General features: G+C 39.2%; 1 protein-coding gene across 1 annotated transcript in view; it reads left to right on the top strand.

Annotated features, from left to right (window-relative positions):
• The window catches only part of DNAH8 (dynein axonemal heavy chain 8), a 429,487-nt gene extending 410,498 nt beyond the window's left edge, over positions 1-18,989 (top strand). The window contains exons 91-92 of the mRNA XM_060190815.1: positions 9,212-9,333; positions 18,463-18,989. Of these exons, the coding sequence (XP_060046798.1) occupies positions 9,212-9,333; positions 18,463-18,750 (410 nt within the window). The 3' untranslated portion in view covers positions 18,751-18,989. The remainder of the gene's footprint in view (positions 1-9,211; positions 9,334-18,462) is intronic.
• The last annotated feature ends 5,066 nt before the right edge of the window (positions 18,990-24,055 follow it).

The following is a 24,055-nucleotide window of genomic DNA, read 5'->3' on the forward strand; positions in this document are numbered from 1 at the left end:
GATCGGCAGATGCAATATTATTTGATATGGATTGGGAGAGGCATATGGGAAAGTGGGCCCTATCTAAAGGTTCCAGGACTGGAGGAAGTAGAGGCTCTATAGTGGAGATGTGAGGTTCCTGCTGTCTTAGGGTTCAAAAAGACAATGGATAGTTAATGTTATCATCACATTATTTGGTAATTGGGTTAACTTTGAAAAGTCCTTTTGTTAGGGTTTGCTGTACAGTACCCAGTATCTTGTATATAGCTGTGCTATTGGTTGCTTCTGATCTACTTGGTCTAGGCTTTTGAGAGAGTCCACATATCAAATACACAGCCTATATATTAAGAAGACTCAGTCTGTGTTTTAAAAACTTCGAGACATACAATTAATTTTTCCCCTCTCGTATTAATTAACTAGTGATTTATATGACTACACTTTACTAGGAGTGTACATAAACACCATTCCCACCACCAAAAGACTGTGACCCATCCCTCCCACCCACTCCAACCCCCCCCCCCCCGGCCCAGCAAGCTGCATGTCTACCCCTCACCACAGGGCTTTTACTTTGGTGCCCTACTTACAATTTAGTCAGGTCCTGCTTTTAGTTTCCCTTTCAGATCTTCTTACTCAACTTCTGTTGATGAGTGGGATCATCCCATACTCATCTTTATCTTTCTGACTTAGCTCACTTAATATAATTCCTTCTAGCTCTGTCCAAGATGGGTCAGCGAAGGTGGGTTCATTGGTCTTGATAGCTGCATAGTATTCCATTGTGTATATATACCACAGCTTTCTCAGCCACTCATCTGTTGTTGGGCACCTGGGTTGCTTCCAGGTTTTAGCTATTATGAATTGTGCTGCTATTAACATAGGAGTACACACCTCTTTTTGGTTGGGTGTTATGGAGTCCTTGGGGTATAACCCCAGGAGAGGAATTACTGGATCATATGGAAGGTCCATGTCTAGCCTTCTGAGAGTTTTCCAGACTGCTCTCCACAGAGGCTGTACCAATTTACATTCCCACCAGCAATACAAAAGGGTTCCTCTGTCCCCACAGCTTCTCCAGCATTTGTTGCTGCTGTCCTTTTTGATGTATGCCATTCTTACAGGAGTAAGGTGGTATCTTAGTGTTGTCTTAATTTGCATTTCTCTGACAATCATTGACCTAGAGCAGTTTTTCATATGTTTGTTAGCCTTTTGGATTTCTTCTGTAGTGAATGTTTTGTTCATATCCTCTGCCCATTTTTGGATGGGGTCATTTGCTTTCTTGGTGCTAAGTTTGCTGAGCTCTTTATATATTTTGGTGATTAGTTTCTTGTCTGATGTATGGCATGTGAAGATCTTCTCCCATTCTGTGAGGGGTGTCTTTGTTTGTTTAATAGTTTCTTTGGATGTGCAGAAGCTTTTCAATTTGATGTAGTCCCATTGGTTTGTTTCTGCTTTAGTCTTCCTTGCAATTGGGTTTGATTCATCAAAGATGTCCTTGAGGTGTAGGTGTAGGTGGGAAAGTGTTTTACCAATGTTTTCCTCTAAGTATTTGATTGTTTCTGGTCTAACATCCAGGTCTTTGATCCATTTGGAGTTGATTTTTGTTTCTGGTGAGATAAAGTGGTTCAATTTCATTCTTCTGCATGTTACAACCCAGTTTTCACAGCACTATTTATTGAAGAGAGCCTCCTTTTTCCATTTAATCCCTTGGGCCCCTTATCAAAGATTAGATGTCCATAGGTGTGGGGATTTATTTCTGGGCTTTCAATTCTGTTCCACTGGTCTGTGTGCCTATTTTTGTTCCAGTATCATGCTATTTTGATGATGATGGCTTTATAATATAGTTTAAGGCTTTATAATATAGTTTAAGGTCTGGGAGTGTGATGCCTCCATTTCTGTTTCTTTTCCTCAAGATGGTTTTGGCAATTCTAGGTGTTTTCATGTTCCAGATAAATGATTGTAGTGTTTGTTCTATTCTCTTAAAGAAGCTTGGTGGAACTTTGATGGGTATTGCATTAAATTTGTATATGGCTCTGGGGACACATTATTTTCTATTCCATATCACTTGATCAGACCTAGAAAGCAAATCCCACAGCAACTCCGCACATTTGTAAGCAGCAAACAAGCAGATAAAATCCTTTCTAATAGGAACCTTTCTGGTCACTATTTGACTATTTGACATCCATAATTTATTTCTCAACTGGGGTCCATCTTGGATGGATCCATCTTGGGTTTTATTTCTTCTAATCCAGTCCCATTCAATAAAAATAATTTCCTTCTTTAGCTATAAGCATTAAAGTAATTTTTTAAATAATAAAAATGGATAGTTATGTAGGACATAGTGTGGTTTGCAAAAAGGTGATAGTCTTATCACCTTTATATATGTGATGACAGAGTCTCCCAGACTATCAACTGTTTGATTCATATGTGACCACCTTCTCATATTTCATACAATGCTATGTGGTATAACAAACTGTTTTATGGGTGTTTCTTGTCATGCCTCTAGTCTAGTCATGCCTCTTGTCTTGCTCCTTGAACCTAAGTGAATTTAACATTCAGGATGAGGCAGGGACAGGTGAAAGGTCTTGCTTGCCTCATAGTCCCTGTCTGAGTTCAAGCTTTTTGTAGCACTACCCTATCCCTGTTTGGTGGCCTGATATCCTGTCTGTCATACTTGAAGAAGCTGAGTCAGTCACTGTGGAGCTAATCTGGTTTTTTCAGCCCTCTTCACAATGATTTCTGTAGCAATTGACAAGCTCAGCTGTGTAGCAATTAGATTTAATTATTGAAGTGGTCAAACGCTATGGACCCAAGCTGCTATAATTTTGTTCAATGGTATAACTTTGGGTGGTACATGGATTTGCCTCCCAGTGGAATACTTGGGTCTTAAGGGTTGTGGGGGATTTTGTGCTTCCCTAGGCTTTCCAAGCAGTCATTGGTACACATGTGTTTACATATTGTTTAAGATTGTGCTTTGGGCGGGGGGCATTCTCAAAGGATTTAGATTGCCTCTTGTTCCTTATACCCTTTTATAACATTATGCTTTCATGATTTAGACTCTGGTGTGTGTGTCGGGGGGGAGAAAGAGAGAGTGAGAGAGAAAGAGAAAGAGAAAAAGAAAGAGAGAGTAAGAGAGAGAGAGAGAGAGATGGGCTGGGCTGGGCTGGGCTGGACTGGGCAATGGTGAACCCTGTTAAGTGTTCACCATGTGCAAGTATTACCATGTGCAAGGACCCAGGTTTGAACCCCTGCTCCCTAACTGCAGAGTGAATGCTTCACAAGTGGTGAATCAGTGCTGCAGGTGTCTTTCACTCTCCATCTTTATCTCCCCTCCCTCTGTTTCTCTGTCCTGTCAAATAAATATAGAAAAGAAGAGAGAGAGAGTTACTTAAGTCCAAAGACTAAGCATTGCCATAAACCAGACTTCAAGCCACAGTGTTGCCTGTTTTTCAGAAGCTCTTAATTTATAGCCCTGCTTCTCCATTTTTGGTCAGGTATGACTCACAGGTGTTGCTAATGAAATACAAGCTGAGGTTGAGCTTGCTGTCTGGGTCTCACCACTATATTCAGTTGAGCCATGCAGTATCATTATTTTTCAGATGTTTAACTCTGTCAGAATCTTGATGTCATTTGGATGTCAAACTGTGTCTTGACAGACCACACTAGTCTGTCATTGTAGATATTAGCAATAACTTATTATTCACTAATGTAAAACAGCGTTCTCTATTAGAGAGGATTTTTCTGAAGTGAGAAGATACATATTTTTTGTCCTGTTACCCTTTTTTATTCTTAACACTCACCTACCACCTCTTGCCTGTATTCTGCCTTTTAAAGCAGCATGATTGGCTAGCAGCAACAATTTCTAGATGCTCGTTTTGAGAATAATTACAAAAGTCAGGTGTTTGTTGGAAAAGTGATCCAAATCTGAATGGAAGTTTAGAACTGGAAGGAACTGGTAGAGTTTTTCTTACCGAGTAGCAACTCTAAGCATAGCCTTTAGTTACCATTTGTCAAATCACAACTGCCCTAAAATTTGTAGAAATCCAGGTAAAAGGACCTCAGTTTGAGTGCTACCACTCAGCTACTCAATCTCCAAGTCACAGAACAATGAAACAATGAACACCAAGGGGCTGAGTAGTGGTATACCTGCTGGAGCACACACATCACCATGCACAGGGACGTGGGTTCAGGTTCTCAGTTGTTACCAGCTGGAGAAATTTCACAAGTGATGAAGCACGACTGCAAGTGTCTCTTTATTTCTCCCTCTCTACTTCTCTTATCCCTCTCAATTTCTTTCTATCTCTATCTAATAAGTCAAATATTTACAAAATACTGTGAGTACCTTATAAATGGATCTAGAATGAACAAGCCTCTTTGTGTCTGTGTGTGAAGGGCTTAGATGCTCTGACTTCAGCCACAGTGGCATGGCTCATAATTGCATTATCTGCACATGGCTTCCTTCCTCGCCATATAATCCCTTATGATTTGGTTAGCCTCATCACTGTTCTGAAACTGCCTTCTCCAAGTCCACCAATTCTAGTGACCTCCCTGCAAACTTCATTTCCCTTGGCTATGGAGCTAACCTTTCAGCAATGCCATTTAAACTGTGAGGGTCAAATTATACACAGCTTTGTTAAGAGACAACACATAGTTAAGGTATCAATAAATAAAAAAACTAATTAGCTCTTTGTTGAGCTTTTTATTATCACCCTGGTTTCGCCTCTCCTAGAATGTCATGTAGTTAGAATCATACCATTTATTTTTTTTTCAGATTACCTGCTTTTACTCAGTAATATACCTTGAAAAATTAAAATTCCACCTTTTCATTGTTTGGCAGTTCATCTCTTTTTGTGTTAAATAATATTCCATTGTTTTTCCAGTTTATTGTTCATTCATCTATTGGAGGACATGTTAGTTGCTCCCAAGTTTGGGTGATCATGAGCAAAACTGTTATAAACATTCATTTGGAGGATTTTTATTAGTGATTTAATAGTAGTTTACAAGATTATAACATTACAGGTTCCAGACCATATCCACCAATAAAGTTCTGTTCCAACCCCAATAACCACCATATTTCCCACAAAGACTTAGAGATAATTTGATCCTTTTCTTTCCCTTCTTTCCTCCCTTCCTTCCTTCCTTCCTTCCTTCCTTCCTTCATTTTTTTAAAGCTCTTGCTTATGGTGGTGCAGGGGATTGAACCTGAGACTTTGGAGCCAGCATCAAGCATAAAAGTCTCCCTTCTATCCTTTTCTAAGCATAATCACTTCCAAGAACTATATCTTAACAAGAGTTCCTTTCCAAGTGATTCCTGTGAACATTAAAATTTAAGAAAAGCTGCTGTGAATCAATACCAATGGCTTGGGTTCCACCTCTAGAGATTCCTCTTTTATTGATCCAGGCTACAGTCCAGCAATGAAGTGTTTTAAAGTTTTAAAGGCTTCCCAGATGTTTCTAATTTTTGAACATGTTTACAACACCTGCCATACCAGCATCTAACAAATCACCAAAAAAGATGCCTGGTGCATTCTTATTCAACTGGGTGGATCAGCCCCATCTTGTTTAATGATTTCTGACCTTTTATTTAACTTACCAATGAACTCCATTTGCTTCTCATTCAGGGAGAAAACTGCCTGTCATAAACTTGTGGCAGGAACATCATTTCTCCTCATCTTTGAAGATACTACTGGGAGGCTTAACAACTGATATGACAGTAAATACTGCACAACCTAAAGCCCATTACATCAGGACTGGTTCATTTATTAAAGAAAAAGGAAACATTGCCTATAGTACCTTCATTACAGAATGCCAATCAACTCCTTGTAAAATTGAGGGGGGCAATCACCTACTTTCCTTTCATCTTTCCTAAGACCTTGTCTGAAATCCTAACAGAACTCTACATATTTCTTTAGTCAGTTGATTGTACATGTCAAACTACAGTAACTATTTGCTAAAATATAAGGTGACTACTATTACAGAAATTAAGACACAATAAGTGTTGCTTAGACCTGAGTTTCCAAAGTGTAATCCTAGCTTAAAAGTAAAATTTTTAAAAGAGCAAGCATTACAAATATCTTAACAACTCAGTATGCTGTGTGAATTTGAAAGGAAGAAAATCAAAACATCTCATTTAGACTACATATAATTCCAGTGCTTGAATAGTCAAATCTCCCATTTTTGTGCGGGTAGTTAAAGCTCATGAAGAATAGGTTATTTTTTTCCTGAAGACTCCCCCAACCTTTTGTTTCTCACTGCAGAATCAAACATATGAACATATGAATCATTTTTCCACTACTAGTGATTGAAATTTGGTTTAAAAGTTATTAAAACTAAGTTGATGGTGAGGCAAAAGTACTGTTTTTCAAGCTTTCATAAAGAAAAATATATCAATAGTCTTTTAAATTTATACAGACATCAGAAAACACAGCTTTGATTCCATCAGACTTAATATCAAGTCTACAAGGAAGACGATCACTCATTTTGTTAAATTCAATCATGAACAATTCAGAAGATTCACTGTGGTTTGAGTTCCACAATATCATGAAATTCCTTTTAGGAGGCCAACACAAAACTGTACAGTCTTGAAAAGTAGGAATCTTGTCCATGTTTTCTGAATGAGAATAAGCTGTGGAACAGTTTCTTACCTTCCATTCTCAAATGCATTTATTTAGCATTTTCATTTAATAGCTCAAAGTAATGTGTATGTCACCTACCATCATACTAAGGATGTTTTCCAAATGTTAGAAACCTTGAAGTCAGATAACATCATGAATGTTTCCAGTAGGGAGAAAATAGCAGATGGTCTTTTTTTGATTGCACTAGAGTTATATATAGTTTTCTGACAATTATTGGATTCTTTGAGGCACATATATTCTTTTTTAAAAATTTCTTTATTGGGGAATTAGTGTTTTACATTTGACAGTTAATGCAATAGTTTATACATGCATAAAATTTCTCAGTTTTCCATATAACAATATAATCCCCACTAGGTCCTCTGTCATCCTTCTTGGACCTGTATTCTCCACCCCTTCCACCCCAGAGGCATGTATATTCTATAAGAAACTCATTCATTCTTCCTCTGGCATCTATGGCATTGTTCTGAGTATCTTATAGAGTGAGGTCATTTTGAAAGTTAGTTGGAGCTTAAAATTTTATAGAAAAAAAAATTGATTATTCAACTTGTACAGATGGATGGTTAAGGCTAAGATTCATGTCTTATGCATTATGACCTTGTAGAATATAGATCAGTAGTGAATTTTAAAATATCATAAAGCAGGGTCAATTTAATTTCAAGTACTCTACTTGTATACATGGGTGCACTCTTAATGTTGAATGATGAAAATGACATTTTCATGGAGTGATTTGGAAGGTATAGTTAGATTTTACTATTGTGGTCATAGCATACCACTTCCTGGAAAACACAAGAAATATTTATTTTACTGTTAAAGAATGGGAACACCATATTTAAAAGTGAATGTAATTGCATACTAAGCAAATCGTGTTACGTGAGTCTCCACTTAGAATATGGATGGGAACTGGTCAGAAATCACTACCAGGCAAGCTTTCACCATGTTTTCTGCTTTCTGTAGTTAACAATTTATATCCTAAGACCGTGAACCTATAGTTTTATAAGAATCACCTATAAAAGCCTGTCAATTAGCTGCTCAGGTTAATTAGCCAGTTTTTCTTTTTGGATTAATGCAAGGGCTCCCCTTTGCTACTCTAAATGGTGTTTTAGTGAGAGACTGGAGTAAACCTTTTAAGATGGAAATACAGGCAAATCATTTTCCTTCCTATCATTCATTGTCATTTAGTGACTTCCCATCATCCACAAAATGAATCCAAACTCTCTGACCCTGACCCTGAAAAATCTTGTGTCTCAAAATTCAATTCCTACCTACAACCAGAGCTGATTAAAAAAAAAAAAAAACTTGTGTCTAGCTTTACCCTAATGTTGTGTTCCTCATTGTTTCATTTTTAGCTAAAGACTTCTGTGCCTTCCACATCCTCCCAAGAACAGTGCCTAGCACACAATGGCTACTCCTGAGATATTTAGCAAAGGAAAGAAAGGCTGACAGAATGAATGAATGAATAGATATATGCATGCCTCTACAAATATCTAATTTCATGACCAGAAGTATCTTACTTAAGTCTGCCGAGGAGAGACTTGGGAACAGGGAGAACTTGATTTTCTCAATAAATCAATTTAGGAACCTATTCTTTCCAACTTTTAGGATGTGTCTATAATTATGCCTTGCAAATCCCCTCTTCCCTCTACTGCCATTCAAGCCTGATAAAATATTACCACTTATGCTTCGTACTATGTGCACTTAACCCAGTGTGCCACTGCCCATCCCCCTTAAACTATTACCACTTACATATTGTGTGTAAAAGTTCTCAGAACCCATTAATCTAGGATATATACATTCTAAAATTTTACTCAACAGTGAAACTCGTGCTTTTCAATATTAGTGTGGAGGCTTAAATGTAGTATATGGGTCACAGATCAATTTTCCTAAAGTTTTTGAAGTCCACTTTAAAGCTATAGTTTCTAATATAAACAGCCACTCTCCAAGAAAAACTTCTGTTGTTGAATTGAATGACACAGTGGGCAAATATTAAGTTTAAAGAAAGGCCACAATATGCAGAACAATGTATTGTCTTAAAATAACCATATTATGCACATTAAAACATGTAGCTCTCCTTTCCGGTGTGATTGCTTTGTTTGATCAAATTGGAAGCCGGGTTTTCTATTTTGGCATTATGTCTTATTTCCTTGGACTAAATGAAATTGTTCCATTATAGCAAATAGAAGCTCAATAATGGTTTGATTCAAGTTTTAATTGAAATGTTATTCTCAGAATATTTTTTACCATTTCAGCTTTATTTGTAGATACTGTGCTTGCAAGCAGAGACTATGAACTACATCTGGGCTGCAACCCATCTGGGACTTGAGTGGTTGAAATCTCCAGGGGGGGTTAAACCAAGGCCCTGTATGAAGTAGAAAGGGTGCTGCTTCTCTGCTGTCAGCAAGAAATATTTAGCTCATCTCTGGTCTCCATAGAAACAAAACACTGAAAAAAATGCCCTCCCCCCACTCCCACCATCCCAGTTTGATCATAGTTCCTCTTGGATGGGCACACATTTGGAAGTGGGTAAGCAACTGACACTGAGCACTACTCTGTTCTCATTTCTGAAATGAACTGCACCAGCCCTGACAGCCTTTTCCTTTGTTCTTAAGGCTTCCTCACAGCAATGAGGCAAGAAGTGACCCGTGCCCACAAAGGCTGGGCCTTGGACTCCGTGACCATCCACAATGAAGTTCTGAGACAGACCAAGGAGGAAATCATGACCCCTCCTGTGGTAGGTACTACTGGGAAAAAGCCAGGACTGAAAGTTCAAGTTCTAGGTCTGGGAGATAACATAATGGCTATGCAAAAATACTTTCATGCCTGAGGCTCCAAGTTGCAGGTTCAACCTCTAGCGTCATCATAAGCCAGAACTGAGCAGTGCTCTAACATCTCTCTTTATCTCTGTCTTTCTCTCTATCTCATTAAATGAAACAATATATATTTAAAAAAAAAAAAAAAAGGAAGGTTTAAGTTCTGCTTAAAGCTTATCTGTGAATGACCTGGAAGTTTAAATGTAATGTATAGATAATGTCATGGTATTCACACACTAGACTTTCATGCCTGTAACCTCAAGATCTCAGGGTCAGTCCCCAGTACCACTATAAACCAGAGTTCAGCAGGGTTCAGATTCTTCTCTCTGTGTGTCTGTTCTCTCACTAAAATATAATGCATGCATACACACACACACACACACACACACACACACACACACACACACACACACACTGAGCATCTCAGTCAAGTCCATTGACTTTGCTAGGAAGGTTTCCTCAAATGTAAACTAGAAATGCCAAGCCATCCTCTGTGCACAGGAATGGAATTGATGCCTCTCCTGGGACTTCCCAGCCTTGCATTTCTCTATAATTACAAGTTACACTTGTATTTGCTGTAGAAGATTTTCCACACATCTCCAGCTACCGCTGTCAGCTACTCATAAGCAGAATTGAGTGGTGAAGACAGGTAAGGCTAACCACACTTGCCATCCTGAGCTCTAGAGTTAGTTCCCCCTTTCTCTCCTGCTAACTATAGGACCCAGGGTGGAAGGGCAGCTGAGAGGGAGGGTAAAGGTTCCAAAACAAGTATACACCATTGGGATCCACTGAGTGGGCATTTACCTGCTCTGTGGATTCAGGAATGTTCTTTTACATCTTTTTTTTTATCCTCAACTTTTATCTGTAAACAAAAGGTGATAATTCAACCTCATTCTAGATGGTTGTGAGAATTAAGTGGGCTTGGTGCCAAACTCCACATAGACACTCAGTAAATCTCAGTCTCCCTTTCTTTTTTTCTGGTTTTAATTCCCTCAACTATCTAATAAGAGGTTATACCAAATTTTTCCAATTGTGATCCTTTCTGCCTTTTTATTTTTTACTTTATTTTAATTTTATTAGTGACTTAATACTTATTTACAAAATTATAAAATAACAGAGGTATAATTCTGCACTGTTATCACCACCAGAATTCTGTATCCCCATTTCCTCCATTGGAGGAAGCTACAGTAGTTTTCCCAAGGTCACAGATACGGGTTGACTATTATATATATAATATTATATATGTGTCTTTTTATGGTCCCATCTTCTCTTCCTGTGTCACACTATGTCACTCCTACACCTATTACTACTTGCAAATGTCCTTCCTTTTTCCCTCTTCTCTCTCTGGGTCCTAGCAGAGTTGGAGTTCAGAGCCTCTGGTCATCTTCCCCCTATCATTTCTCTCCTACTGGGAGCATGGACCAAAATTCTTTTAAGGTGGGAGTTCTGGCTTCTGTAATTACTTCTTTGCTGGACCTGGGCATTGACAACCCGATCCATACCCCAGCCTGCTATATTTCCCTAGTCATGTAGGGATCTGGAAAGGTAAGGTTCTAGGACACATTGGTGAGGTCATATACCCAGGGAAGTCAGGATGGAATCATAGTAGCACCCACAACTTGATGGCTGAAAGGCGGTAAGATATAGAGCAAGACAAAATGATTAATGAACAGGAACCAAAAAAAGAAGGAATAGAGCAAATGTGAATAGAGATCTAGGGTAGAAATAAGTGTGGAAGTCTATTGTAGGTATGTTCCTAAGGGACTGTTACTTTTATAGTTTTTGCTTGAGTTTGATAGCTAACATGGAGTTGGACAAAAATATTGTCTAAGATAGTGTGAGAGTTGAGAATAGGGCTAGAAAGTTGTATTAGGGCATAAAGCAGCTCCCAGTCTTGAAAAAAATCTATGACTAAAATTAACTGTTGACACCATCCACCTGGCCCCAGGCTCATATATTTTTTATTTAGCAGTGGAGCCTGTCTGAGTCCCTGTCAGTCTGAGCTCACAGCTCGTGGTCACAGCATTCTAGGCCACACTAATTTCTGGACTAGTCTTCTTTGGGTGGCAGGATAGGATGTCCCAGCTTCCCTTTGGAGAGCGGGGCAGTCTCTACCTTTGCTTCTATATAAGGAGTACAAGTGGGTCCAGGAAGTGGCACCTGGTTAAGTGCACATATTACAGTGCACAAGGACCTGGGTTCAAATCCCTGGTCCTCACCTGTAGGGGGGAAACTTCACAAGTGGTGAAGCAAGGATGAATGTGCCTCTCCGTCTCTCATTTTCTGTTTCTATCCAATCATAAATGGATTTAAAAAAAAAGATAAGGAGTACAATTTCCTGAAGTAGTCCAGGAGAGGGCTTATGATGATGTTCCTGATGGAAGTGACCAGTGACAGTAGAGAGAGGGATTTATTAGAGGTCTAGGTCCCCATACCTTTTTGAAATTTCTTTATCTGATGAGTTTAGACTTTCCACCACTGAGCATCATTTGTTGTATCCAGCCAGTATTATGATTATGGTGTCTGTCTTCTTTGGGCCTTTCTACAAAATTAGCAAACTTATTTGGTTTTAAGTTTGATTGGCTAAAGAATTTATGATGCTATTAGGATCCCATGCTTATAGATATGTCTAATCACAGAGGGCTATTAAGTATTTTTATTTTGAAATATATAATTGCCTCTTGCTTATAGATACATGTACACCTATACCCAGTACCCTAAGCCCTAGCCTATATGTAGTATCTGTAACTTTTTAGATAATGTTTCATCTATAATGGAATTAGGTAGTCCCATGTGTTAGGAAAGATCGCACCAGATAGAGGAGTTAGGTGGTTGACATGTCAATCTTGGTGTCTCTGGTGACAATCAGCAGTAACAGTAGCAGCATAATGTGACATGGCAGTACTGGCAGCATTGATTTAGTTGGGGTCAACAGAAGCAGTATAACAGTAAAGGGGCAGAGTGAAGAAATACAGGCATATTCCTAGAGGCTCCAAGACTAAGAGAAATAAGGGTCTTTTATTATTATTTATAAAAAGGAAACACTGACAGAAACCATAGGATAAGAGGGGTACAACACACAATTTCCACTACCAAAACTCTGTATCCTATCCTCTCCCCTGAGATCTTTCCTATTCTTTACCCCTCTGGGAGTATGGACCCAGGGTCATTGTGGGATGCAGAATGTGGAAGGCTTCGCTTCTGTAATTACTTCCCTGCTGAACATGGATGTTGGCAGGTCGATCCATATTCCCAGCCTGTCTCTTTCATTCCCTAGTGGAGCGGGGTTCTGGGGAAGTGGAGTTCCAGGACACATTAGTGGGGTTGTTCTTCTTCTAGCGTTTGCCCTTCTTCCGTAGCCAGTCAACAGCGTCAGGTTGAGCCTGATGTCTGCTTGTTGCTGGCTTTGAAAGTGACTGGGATCCATGTGGATTCAGTCGGCTAGGAAGGATCGTCAGTTTCCCCAATAAATGGGTACTCACGGGATGCACCACGAGAAGGTCGATCCAATGTCTGCCCAGGGAAGTCCTTAAAGAGAATGGAAAGGGTTCCTTGTAGTCTAACAAAGAGTTTAATAGCAATAGTTAATTGTTAGTAACCAAGTTAGTTGGGGGTTTGTATTTCTATGAAAATCCAATGGCTAGGATCTACTGTAATATACTTGACCTCATTATGCTTTGTGCTGTTTAGGGGTTTCTGGTAATCACTGTATCTTAGATACTGACAGGGACAAACGATTTTGATCTATCTTGTCTAAGGTTGTAAGCAACTTAGATATTTAAAAAGCTTTATATACAAATATATTTTTAGAGTTCCTTGAACATCTTAAGCCCAGTGTCAGAATTTGACCATCTTGTACATCTGGAACATTAAATACTTAGGATAAAGAAAATATGTATACTCAGATCTGTGGTCTAGGCAGAGAACTTGAAGTATTAAATATATCCCCCAACATGTTAAATTAATATTGACTTATGAGATTAATAGGATTATAATTTCACATCATTCCCGCCACCGAAGGTCTTGGCCCCTCATACTCATCCCCCTGTATAACCACTATAGTTTTCCACAGTTTAAACATGGGTTGGCTTTTTGTTTGTTTCTTTGTTTCCAATTCCTGTGTTCAATTCTCTAAATTCCACATATAAGTGAAACCATACAATAATTTTCCTTTACCTCCTTTCTCAATTCTCTAAGCATAATCTTTGCCAATTCCATCCATTTTACTCCAAAGGATACAATATCATCTTTTTATTGCTGAGTAGTACTCCACTGAGTATATGTCCTGTAACTTTTTTATCCAGTCATCTGTTGAAAAGCATTATGGTTGCTTCTATAGTCTGGCTATTGTAAATAATCCAGCTATGACCATGGAGGCACATATATCCCTTTAAATTAGTGTTGTTAGCTCTTTTGGATGAATACCTAGAAGTGGAATTGCTGAATCATATGCTATTTCCATTTGTATTGGTTTTAAGGTTTCTCCATAGTGGTTGCATTAGTTTGCATTCCTACCAGCAGTGTAATAGAGTTTCTCTCTCTCCACATCCTTTCTCTCCTGTTTTGTTGATGAAGACTATTCTCACAGGTGTGAGTTGGTATCTCAATGTGGCTTTAATTTGCATTGCTCTGCTGATGAGTGAATTGGAGCATTTCTGCATGTGTCTGTGGGTCATGTTTATCTCTTCTTTAGAGAACTGTCTATTCATATCTTCTGCCAACTTTTTTAATGGGTTGTTCCTTTTCTTTTGGTTGAGCTATATGAGTTTCTTTATACATGTTTGATATCAAATGCTTGTCTGAAGTATTGTGTGCAAATATATTCTCCCAGTTGCTAGAATTCCTGTTTATCCTTATGGAGTTTTTCTTTGATGTGTAGAAGCTTTTTAATTTAATATAGTTCCATTTTTTTAATCTTATTTTTGTTTCCCTTACCCATAGGGTAGAATCTCTAAATACATCTTCAGTGTTAATGTCATGAAATGTTTCATTGATATGTTCTTCTATTTATTTTATCCTTCAGGTCTAATATCCAAATATTTGATCCATTATGAGCTAATTATGCTGTATGGTGTTAATTGGTGGTCTAGTTTCATTTTTCTACATGTAGCATCCAGTTCTCCCAGAACCATTTGTTAATGAGACCTTCTTTTCCCCATTGGGCAGTTTTGGCCCCTTTGTCATCTACAAGGTACATATACATGTGTGGGTTAAGTTCTGGGCTCTCTATCCTATTCCATTGGCTCATATATCCATTTTGGTTCCAATACCACACTGTTTTAACTACTGTTGCTTTGTAGTATAACTGAAGTTGGGTATTGTGATGCCTCCATTTTTCTTCCTTTTCCTCAGGAGTGCTTTTGCTATGTGTGCATTTTTGAATAAATTGTTCAATTTCCCTGAAATATGTCATAGAGATTTTAATAAGGGTTGCATTGAATCTATGGATTGATTTTGGCAGAGTTGTCATTTTAATGATATTCATTCTTCCAATCCATGAACAGGGGATGTTCTTTCATCTCTTTGTGTCATCCTCGATTTCTTTTAACATTGTCTTATATTTTTCCTTGAAGAGGTCCTTCACCTCCTTGTTAGATTTATTCCTAGGTATTTTATCTTTGGGGTTTGACTTTAAATGGGATTGCTTCCTTCAGTTTCCTTTCCTCTGGCCCATCTTTACTAGAGAAGTGTTACAGATTTGTGAGTATTGATTTTGTAACCTGCTACTTTACTGAATTTATTGATGACTTCCAGTAGTCTGTTGTTGTTGTTGTTGTTTTTGGCACTTTCTGCCTTTTTATAACAAGGATTACTACTCTTCCAGTTTCAAATAGTATGGATCTCAACAAAAGCACCATTGACCTCCACTTTTTTTCATCCACACACAAGACATCTTAAGTATTTTCTTTCCTTCTCCTTAAATTCTCCCATTTTTCTCATTATTCAATTCCAAAATCATTCTTTGGGTTTAAGGTGTTTGTTCCAGCAGCAGCCTATTCACTAATACCAAGATTTGTATTAATTTCCTACATTCATCCTAACAAGGCATTGCAAAACAAACAAACAAAAAAAACCAACAAAAGTGTATTCTCTCACAGTCCAAGAATTCCCGTGTCTTAATTCAACGTATTAGCAGGGTTTTTTTTTTTTTTTTTTTTCTGAGGGGTATGAAGTAGAATCTGTCCCATGCCTCTCTTCTGGCAGTGGCTGGCAATCCTCAACCTATACAGCTCCATCACTCCAATATATCCCTCCCTTGCCACAAGGTCTTTGTCACTATATGTGTCTCTCTGTCTCTTCTTCTCTTATTAGAAGAATACCTGGCATTTTGGGAAAGGTGTCCACTTTAATCCAGTATGATCCATGATCTGTGGTCACATTCTGAGGTTCTAGGTAGAAGTGAACTGGGAGACATTTTTGAATACACTGGACATTGAAAGGAATCTAGCACCAAATTGTATATGCAACTATGATTCCATCCTGAACTCCCTGGACAGTAGACCTCACCAATGTGTCTCAGATCCTCACCTCTCTAGAGTTCTGCCCCACTAGGGAAAAAAAGAAACAGGCTGGGGGTATGGATTGACCTGATAATGTCCATGTCCGGTGAAGAAGCAGTTACAGAAGCCAGACCTCCCACATTCTGAACCCAAAAAAAAAAAAATTCTCTCAGAGGGGGAGCAATGTTAGGGGAAGATGACCAGAGGGCTCTGAACTCCAATTCCATCAGGACCCTGAGAGAGGAGAAAAAGAAAGACATTCAGAAGTAATAATAGGTAGAAAGGAAGATAGAACAGGACCATAGGAAAATTTAGCAAAGAGGGAGAGCAAAGAGAAAGAAAGAAAGATAGATTATTATATAAATAATACTGACCCCATATCTGTGACCTGGGGAGAACTACTACAGTTCCCAGTGGAAGCAATAGGGACATAAAACTGGTAGTGGGAATGATGTGGAATTATACCCCTGCTGTCTTATAATTTTGTAAACCAATATTAAATCAATAATAAAAATTAAATTAAAAAAAGAGTGTAGAAAGGACATGATTTACTGCCAGATGGTTCTTAAATGGTTGTGGAATGAGAGTGTACCTGGTAGAGCACATACTTCACCATACATAAGTACCTGGGTTCAAACCCCCAGCCCCACCTCCTGGAAGAAGCTTCATGAATGCTGAAGCTGTACTGCAGTTTTCTCACTTTCTATCTTTTTTCTCCCAAAGATTTCATTTATTCATGAAGAAGATAGATGGAGGAGCCATGTGGTGTTGCACCTGGTCAAGCGCACACTTTACAATGTGCAAGGACCCAGGTTTAAACCTCTGGTTCCCATCTGCAGGGAGAAAGCTTCACAAATGGTGAAGCAGGGCTGAAGGTATCTCTCTGTCTCTTTCCCTCTGTATCTCCCACTCCCCTCTCAATTTCTCTCTGTCACTATCTAATAATAAATAAATATGCAGTTTAATAAAAAGAGGAAGATAAGTAGAGAGAGAGAGAAAGAACCAGACATCACTATGGTACATGTGCTACCGGAGATTGAACTTGGGAGCTCATGCTTTAGAGTCCAATGCTTTATGCACCACATCACCTTTTGGACCACTAGTTATCTCACTTTCTCTCTCCCTCTCTATCTGATTTCCCCTCTCAATTTCTCTTTGTCCTATAAAAAAGTGTGTATATATATATATATATATATATATATATATATATATATGTGTGTGTGTGTGTGTATGTATATTTAAATGGTTGTACTGTTCATACATTAAATGTCACATGCTAACTTAACAATAGTAATCATATGACCTGACTGTTGGAGAGATTGTCCAAGGTTTACAATCAAGCCATGCACTTCAGATTTCAGTTCAAAATTATATCCCATGTATTGTGAGCCCATATGAGGAAATTCCAGAAAACACTTCACAACTAATCTCACTCTTTTATTATAGTCTACATTTGCCAACTCTTACCTGATCCTTTCTGGAAGTGGAAACATGGTCACCATCTTTTACCTCAATTTATGAACTTTTGTGATCATTAGAGTCTCCCCTATGGTTCTCTTGAGCTCGTCTTTTCTTGCTGACTACCTGTTCTTTGACTCCCCACTGCCTTAAGGACAAATTTCAAACTTCAGGTTTCCATCTCCACTCCTTTATGGTCAAACCTGACCTTATTTTATAATGATTAAATCCTCAACTTAATACAACATTTGAGCTTTTTCACCCATTATCTATTTCTTCCCAGTGTTTCCCCTGCCTTCTATGCCCACCCTCTTTCTTATGTGTTTCCAAGGACACCTCACCCTTTAAGACTCAGGTGAAGTTCATTTCTACCACACAGGCCCTTGAGCACTTCAATGCACAGTGACTGTCATCCCCCAAGTCACTGCACTTATCCTCAGTGCTTCTGTGCAGGAAAAGCTTCTGACAAATCTGTTTTAATATTCATACTTATATCTATGTATTGTTTTTTTCATTATTGAGAATGTTTTTTTCTCCCAATTCAGTGGTGGAGACCTCAAAAACACGAGAGAGCAGTCATAGGTGTTAAATCAGTTCTCCCCTCCCTGCTCTACCACACCCCACCTCTGGGGGCGCTCTGACTCCTGCTAACCTGGCCTTGCTGTACAAATCTCATTTCCTTCAATGATTGAGGTGAAGAGTCCCAGATTGAGCTGGCTGGTACAAACTGAAATCCCATGGGGCAACCTGCTCCAAATCCTATTTCATTTTCCCACCTTCTACAGACTCATACTGGACTTCCTGAAGACTCTCAGCTACCTGAAAAACTGATTCGGTACTACTGCTAAATCTGTTGTCCTAGTCAGGCCATCTCCATGCTCATTTAACCAGTAATGGGAAGACTTCCATAGCGAGTGCTCATAGCTTCAAAATGTGTTACAGGAGGAAATGAGGCTCAGGACTTCACTAATGCAACATGTCAACTGGGATTTCTTTCTCTGGGTAGCTGGGGACTGTTTATAGTAATGGATACCCACCTCATGGTATCTAATATTTAGAAAAATCTTTTTATCTTCTGCATGACTCTTCCAGGAAGGTGTGTACATTTATGGTCTTTATATGGATGGAGCAGCCTGGGATAAACGGAATGGGAAGCTCACAGAATCCACCCCCAAAGTACTCTTCACACAGCTGCCTGTGCTGCACATCTTCGCCATTAATTCCACTGCACCCAAAGACCCTAAGCTCTACGTGTGTCCCATTTACAAGAAGCCCAGACGAACTGACCTGACCTTCATCACTGTGGTATATTTGCGAACAGTCTTGTCCCCAGATCACTGGATACTGAGAGGAGTGGCCCTTCTGTGTGACATCAAGTAAGTTCACTTCCAATTGCTGAGGCCATTAGGAGCCACAGGGACACCCAGTGCTATCAAGAGACTCAGTGATGTGTGCCTATTATTGATAAGTGCTTGACTACTCTTTCTAAATTAAAAAGCTGACATTTTACAATCTCTTGAGTATTATTTTTTCCATTCTGGCAATATCCAAAATGACATTTCTAAAGCAATGCTGTTTAGCCAGGCAATCATATTCCACTATAACTATTTTTAGATAAATAATGTAATAATTGCTTTAATATTATTTGGAAGGTTTGGACTTGTACTTTTTTAACTTATTTAAGAAAGGAGACATTAACAAAACCATAGGATAGGAGGGGTACAACTCCACACAATTCCCACAACCCAATCTCCATATCCCACCCCCTCCCCTGATAGCTTTCCCATTCTTTATCCCTCTGGGAGCATGGACCCAGGGTCATTGAGGGTTGCAGAAGGTGGAAGGTCTGGCTTCTGTAATTGCTTCCCCGCTGAACATGGACGTTGACTGGTTGGTCCATACTCCCAGTCTGCTTCTCCCTTTCCCTAGTAGGGTGGGTCTCTGGGGAAGCGGAGCTCCAGGACACATTGGTTGTCAGTCCAGGGAAGTCTGGTTGGCATCATGATGGCATCCAGAACCTGGTGGTTGAAAAGAGAGTTAACATACAAAGCCAAACAAATTGATGAACAATCATGGACTGGACTTGTACTTTTTAAATATTTTATTTATTTTTGGATAGAGACAGAAGGAGATTGAGAGAGAAGGGGGAGACAGAGAGGGAGGAAGAAACATCTGTAGCGCAGCTTCACTAGCTGCAGGTGGGTACTGAGGAACTGATCTGGAGTTCTTGCACATGGTTATGTATGTGCTCAAACAGGTGTGCCACAACCCAGCCCCTAGCTTTTATTTTTTTTTTTTTAGTATGATGCCCAGGAATGAGCCTAGTGTCTCATATTGAGTAAAGCATGTACTCTACTGAGTGAGTAAGCTATCTCCTGCCCATCTGGGAGGTTTTCATCTTTAAAGAATCTAAAAGTATTAATTTGTTGCACCCTTAAAAGAGCCTAATAGGTGCAAACTTTTCTCCCAAATACAAAATTCATTTTCCTGGAATAAAATCTACCTGTTTGTGCTATACTTTGCTCATCTGAGTGTGAACTTCCCTCAATGCTTATGAAATGAAAACTGGAAGGGTTCAGGAACCTTCGGTAGTAACATGTGCATAGTGTGAAATGTTTAGGACAGAAAAGCCACTGGGATGGTTGTTCTTGTCATTTATCTGGGTGTTGGAAAAATCATGTCATTTTCTATACAAAAATGCATCATGAGGGGATGAGGATACAAAACTTTGGTGGTAGGGTGGGGGAGATAGCATAATGTCTATGCAAACAGACTGTCATGCCTGAGGCTCCAAAGTCCTAGGTTCAAATCCCCCACACCACCATAAACCAGAGATGAGTAGTGCTCTGGTGTTTCTCTCTGTGTTTCTCTCTGTCTGCAGCTCTCTCAAAAATAAAATAAATAAAATATTTAAACAAAAAACTTTGGTGGTGGGGATGGTGTGGAACTATCTCCTATTATAATCTTGTAAGTCAATATTGAATCACTAGTAAAAGTATTTTTAAAATGCATCCTAACTTTTCCAAAAGCCTAATATTTTGCTTTTCTATGATAATATTTAACTTTGCTTATAAATGCTTTGTGGTGTGGCCCAGAGAATTCTGAAGCTCTATCTCTGCCCTCCAACCCCAACCCTGCAGGAAATAAATGAAACACACCCATTTCTAGGCAAATGGGAGAAGAAAAACAAACTCCATCAAATGAAATTAGGTTACGTGCTGAATGCCCTAAAAAGGCAAAGTCTTTGAAAAGTAAAACGATTTCTTACTCTGTAGCTAGTCTGAAACTCAGTATGAACCTTGATTTCCTGCTAAAGGAAATTGTCAATTTAGCAAAACAGATGGCATCCTATATTGAATGTTCATGCAACTTCGAGATGGTGAACAAGTGTTTTCTACTGAGCTTCGCATTTAGAATCCTCTGCCTGCCCCCAGCTAAATCCACAATCTTAATTCCTCTGTCTGTTCTGAAGGAAGAAAGCACTGCCAGTTACCTTGTTCCCCTCTCACCTTCTGCTGTCTAATCAGAGATGCCAAAGATAAACAAAAGGTTGTAGTTTAGCAGTAGCCAGGTGAAGTGTCCATGTAAAACTCCACCATCGTCTGCTGTGCTTGCAAATGATAGGAGAAACATGAATTAGTGAACACATGAAATACAGATTGTTGCAGTGACATGGATTCAGTGTCAGAGCTGTAGAAATTTACAGTGCAATTTGAAAAATAAAGTAACCAAGCCGTTGACCCAAGTATTTTGGGACTTCCATTGGTTAGTGGGTACAGTAGACAGAAAATACAACTTCCGTGGCCAGGTGGTGCCCCACCTGGTTGAGCACACGTTACAGTGCACAAGGACCCAAGTTCAAGCCATGGTTCCCACCTGCAGGGGGAAAGCTTCATGAATGGTGAAGCAGGGATGCAGGTGTCTCTCTGTCCCTCTCCCTCTCTATGTCCCCCTTCCCTCTCAATTTCTGGCTGTCCCTATCCAATAAATAAATAAAGCTAATTAAAAAATTTTAAAAGATAAAAAAATATTTTAAAAAAAAGAAAATTCAACTTCCTCTGAAGACAAAGTTCTTTTTTTTTTTTAATTTTTTATTTAAGAAAGGATTAGTGAACAAAAGCATAAGGTAGGAGGGGTACAACTCCACACAATTCCCAACACCCAATCCCCATAATCCACCCCCTCCCATGGTAGCTTTCCCATTCTCTATCCCTCTGGGAGCATGGACCCAGGGTCGTTGAGGGTTGCAGAAGGTAGAAGGTCTGGCTTCTGTAATTGCTTCCCCGCTGAACATGGGCGTTGACTGGTCGGTCCATACCCCCAGTCTGCCTCTCTCTTTCCCTAGTAGGGTGTGACTCTGGGGAAGCTGAGCTCCAGGACACATTGGTGGGGTCTTCAATCCAGGGAAGCCTAGCCAGCATCCTGGTGGCATCTGGAACCTGGTGATTGAAAAGAGAGTTAACATATGAAGCCAAACAATTTGTTGAGAAATCATGGATCCCAAGCTTGGAATAGTGGAGAGGAAGTGTTAGGGAGGTACTCACTGCAAACTCTAGTGTAGTCCTGCTTTCAGGTATATATTTTGCAGTAGTTTATGGATACGTGTGCACATAAGCTCTCTCTCACAGAAACTGGTGTATGTCTAGGTTATGGGACTTTGTTGGAAAGTGAACTACCTGAGATGAAATTAGAGTGTACTATTAAAGGAAAGGTCTCACCCGAGTAATGAAGCTGAAGGGTTGTCATTCCACACGTGAAGTCTCTGGATACATTCTGAGGTGAAGCATGTTGAGGTAGCAATCGTTGCTTTGGTTAGGTTGTGATCGGCAGATGCAATGTTATTTGGTTTGGATTGGGAGATGCATACGGGAAAGTGGGCCCTATCCAAGGGTTCCAGGACTGGGGGAAGTAGGGGCTCTATAGTGAAGATGTGAGGTTCCTGCTGTCTTAGGGTTCAAAAAGACAATCAATAGTTAATATTATCATCACATTATTTGTTAATTGGGTTAACTTTGAAAAGTCCCTTTGTTATGGTTTGCTGGACAGTACCCAGTATCTTGTATATAGCTGTGCTATTGGAAGCTTCTAATCTACTTGGTCTAGGCTTTTGAGAGAGTCCGCATATCAAATACATAGCCTATATATTAAAAAGATTCAGTTTGTCTTTTGAGAAACTTTGAGACATACAATTGATTTCCCCCTCTCATATTAATTAGCTACTGATTTATATGTCTACATTTTGCTAGGAGTGTACATAAACACCATTCCCACCACCAAAGGACTGTGACCCATCCCTCCCGCCCACTCCCACACCCCCACTTTTAAAAGATAAAAAAATATTTAAAAAAAAAAGAAAATTCAACTTCCTCTGAAGACAAAGTTCTTTTTTAAAAATTTTCTTTATTGGGGAATTAATATTTTACATTTGACAGTAAATACAATAATTTGTTCATGCATGACATTTCCCAGTTTTCCATATAACAATACAACCCCCACTAGGTCCTCTGTCATCTTTTTTGGACCTGTATTCTCCCCCCACCACCCACCCACCCCAGATTCTTTTACTTTGGTGCAAGACGCCAATTCCAGTTCAGGTTCTACTTGTGTTTTCTCTTTTGATCTTGTTTTTCAACTTCTGCCTGAGAGGGAGATCATCCCATATTCATCCTTTTGTTTCTGAGTTATTTCACTTAACATGGTTTTTTCAAGCTCCATCCAAGATTGGCTGAAAACGGTGAAATCGCCATTTTTTATAGCTGAGTAGTATTCCATTGTGTATATAGACCACAATGTTGTTGGGCACCTGGGTTGCTTCCAGGCTTTGGCTATTACAGATTGTGCTGCTAAGAACATATGTGTACACAGATATTTTTGGATGGATGTGTTGGGTTCCTTAGGATATATCCCCAGGGGAAGAATTGCAGGATCATAGGGTAGGTCCTTTTCTATCTGAAGACAAAGCTCTAATGGACTGGAGCTAGAATTTGGAATCACCTGCCACTCTGAATAGGTACAGAGGAAGTGAATCATCAGTACAACCTGAGATCTTAAAATGAATCGTACATATTTTAATCATATTCCTGTCTAGCTGCTAGCATAAGTAAAGGCAGAGTGAGTAGTCTAACCTCCTTGAACATCATGGTATGTATTCAGAGAATAATGATGATTCTCTAATGATTTGAATGTGTTAATGAAAATCTTGTTAAAGAGATGGAAAGTCATAGATCTAACAAAGCTCTTAGATCAGACTGCTTAACACCATACATGGAGCATTCCTGGGGAACTTTTTGCTGATTTCTTGCTTGCTCTCAACACTGAAGAGAAGAAAATGGATGTTGAACTTCCCTACAAGCCTTAAGAAATTGGGTGCCTGGCATCCAAACAGTGCCTCAAAATGGTCTTCTTTATGATGGGGTACTTCTCATCTCTCCTAGTTTTGCAGAGCTGGTTGGGGCCCAACTCTGCTTTCTTTCTCTAGGCCCACTAAATGGTTTGCTTAGACATTTTGAGCCATTAAACATCCATAAACACATAACCATTTTCTCGGCAAAATTGTTGCTCTTTCACTAATTACATAATTCACCACACTTGAATGAGGGAGACCTGGTGAGAATAAAAGAGCAAAGATTCAGGGACACCAAGGTTAGTCCAACTGAAGCTGAGCGAAAAGCAAAGAACTTTTTTC

The sequence above is a fragment of the Erinaceus europaeus genome, chromosome 4 (genome assembly GCF_950295315.1).
Source record: "Erinaceus europaeus chromosome 4, mEriEur2.1, whole genome shotgun sequence".
NCBI lineage: Eukaryota > Metazoa > Chordata > Mammalia > Eulipotyphla > Erinaceidae > Erinaceus > Erinaceus europaeus.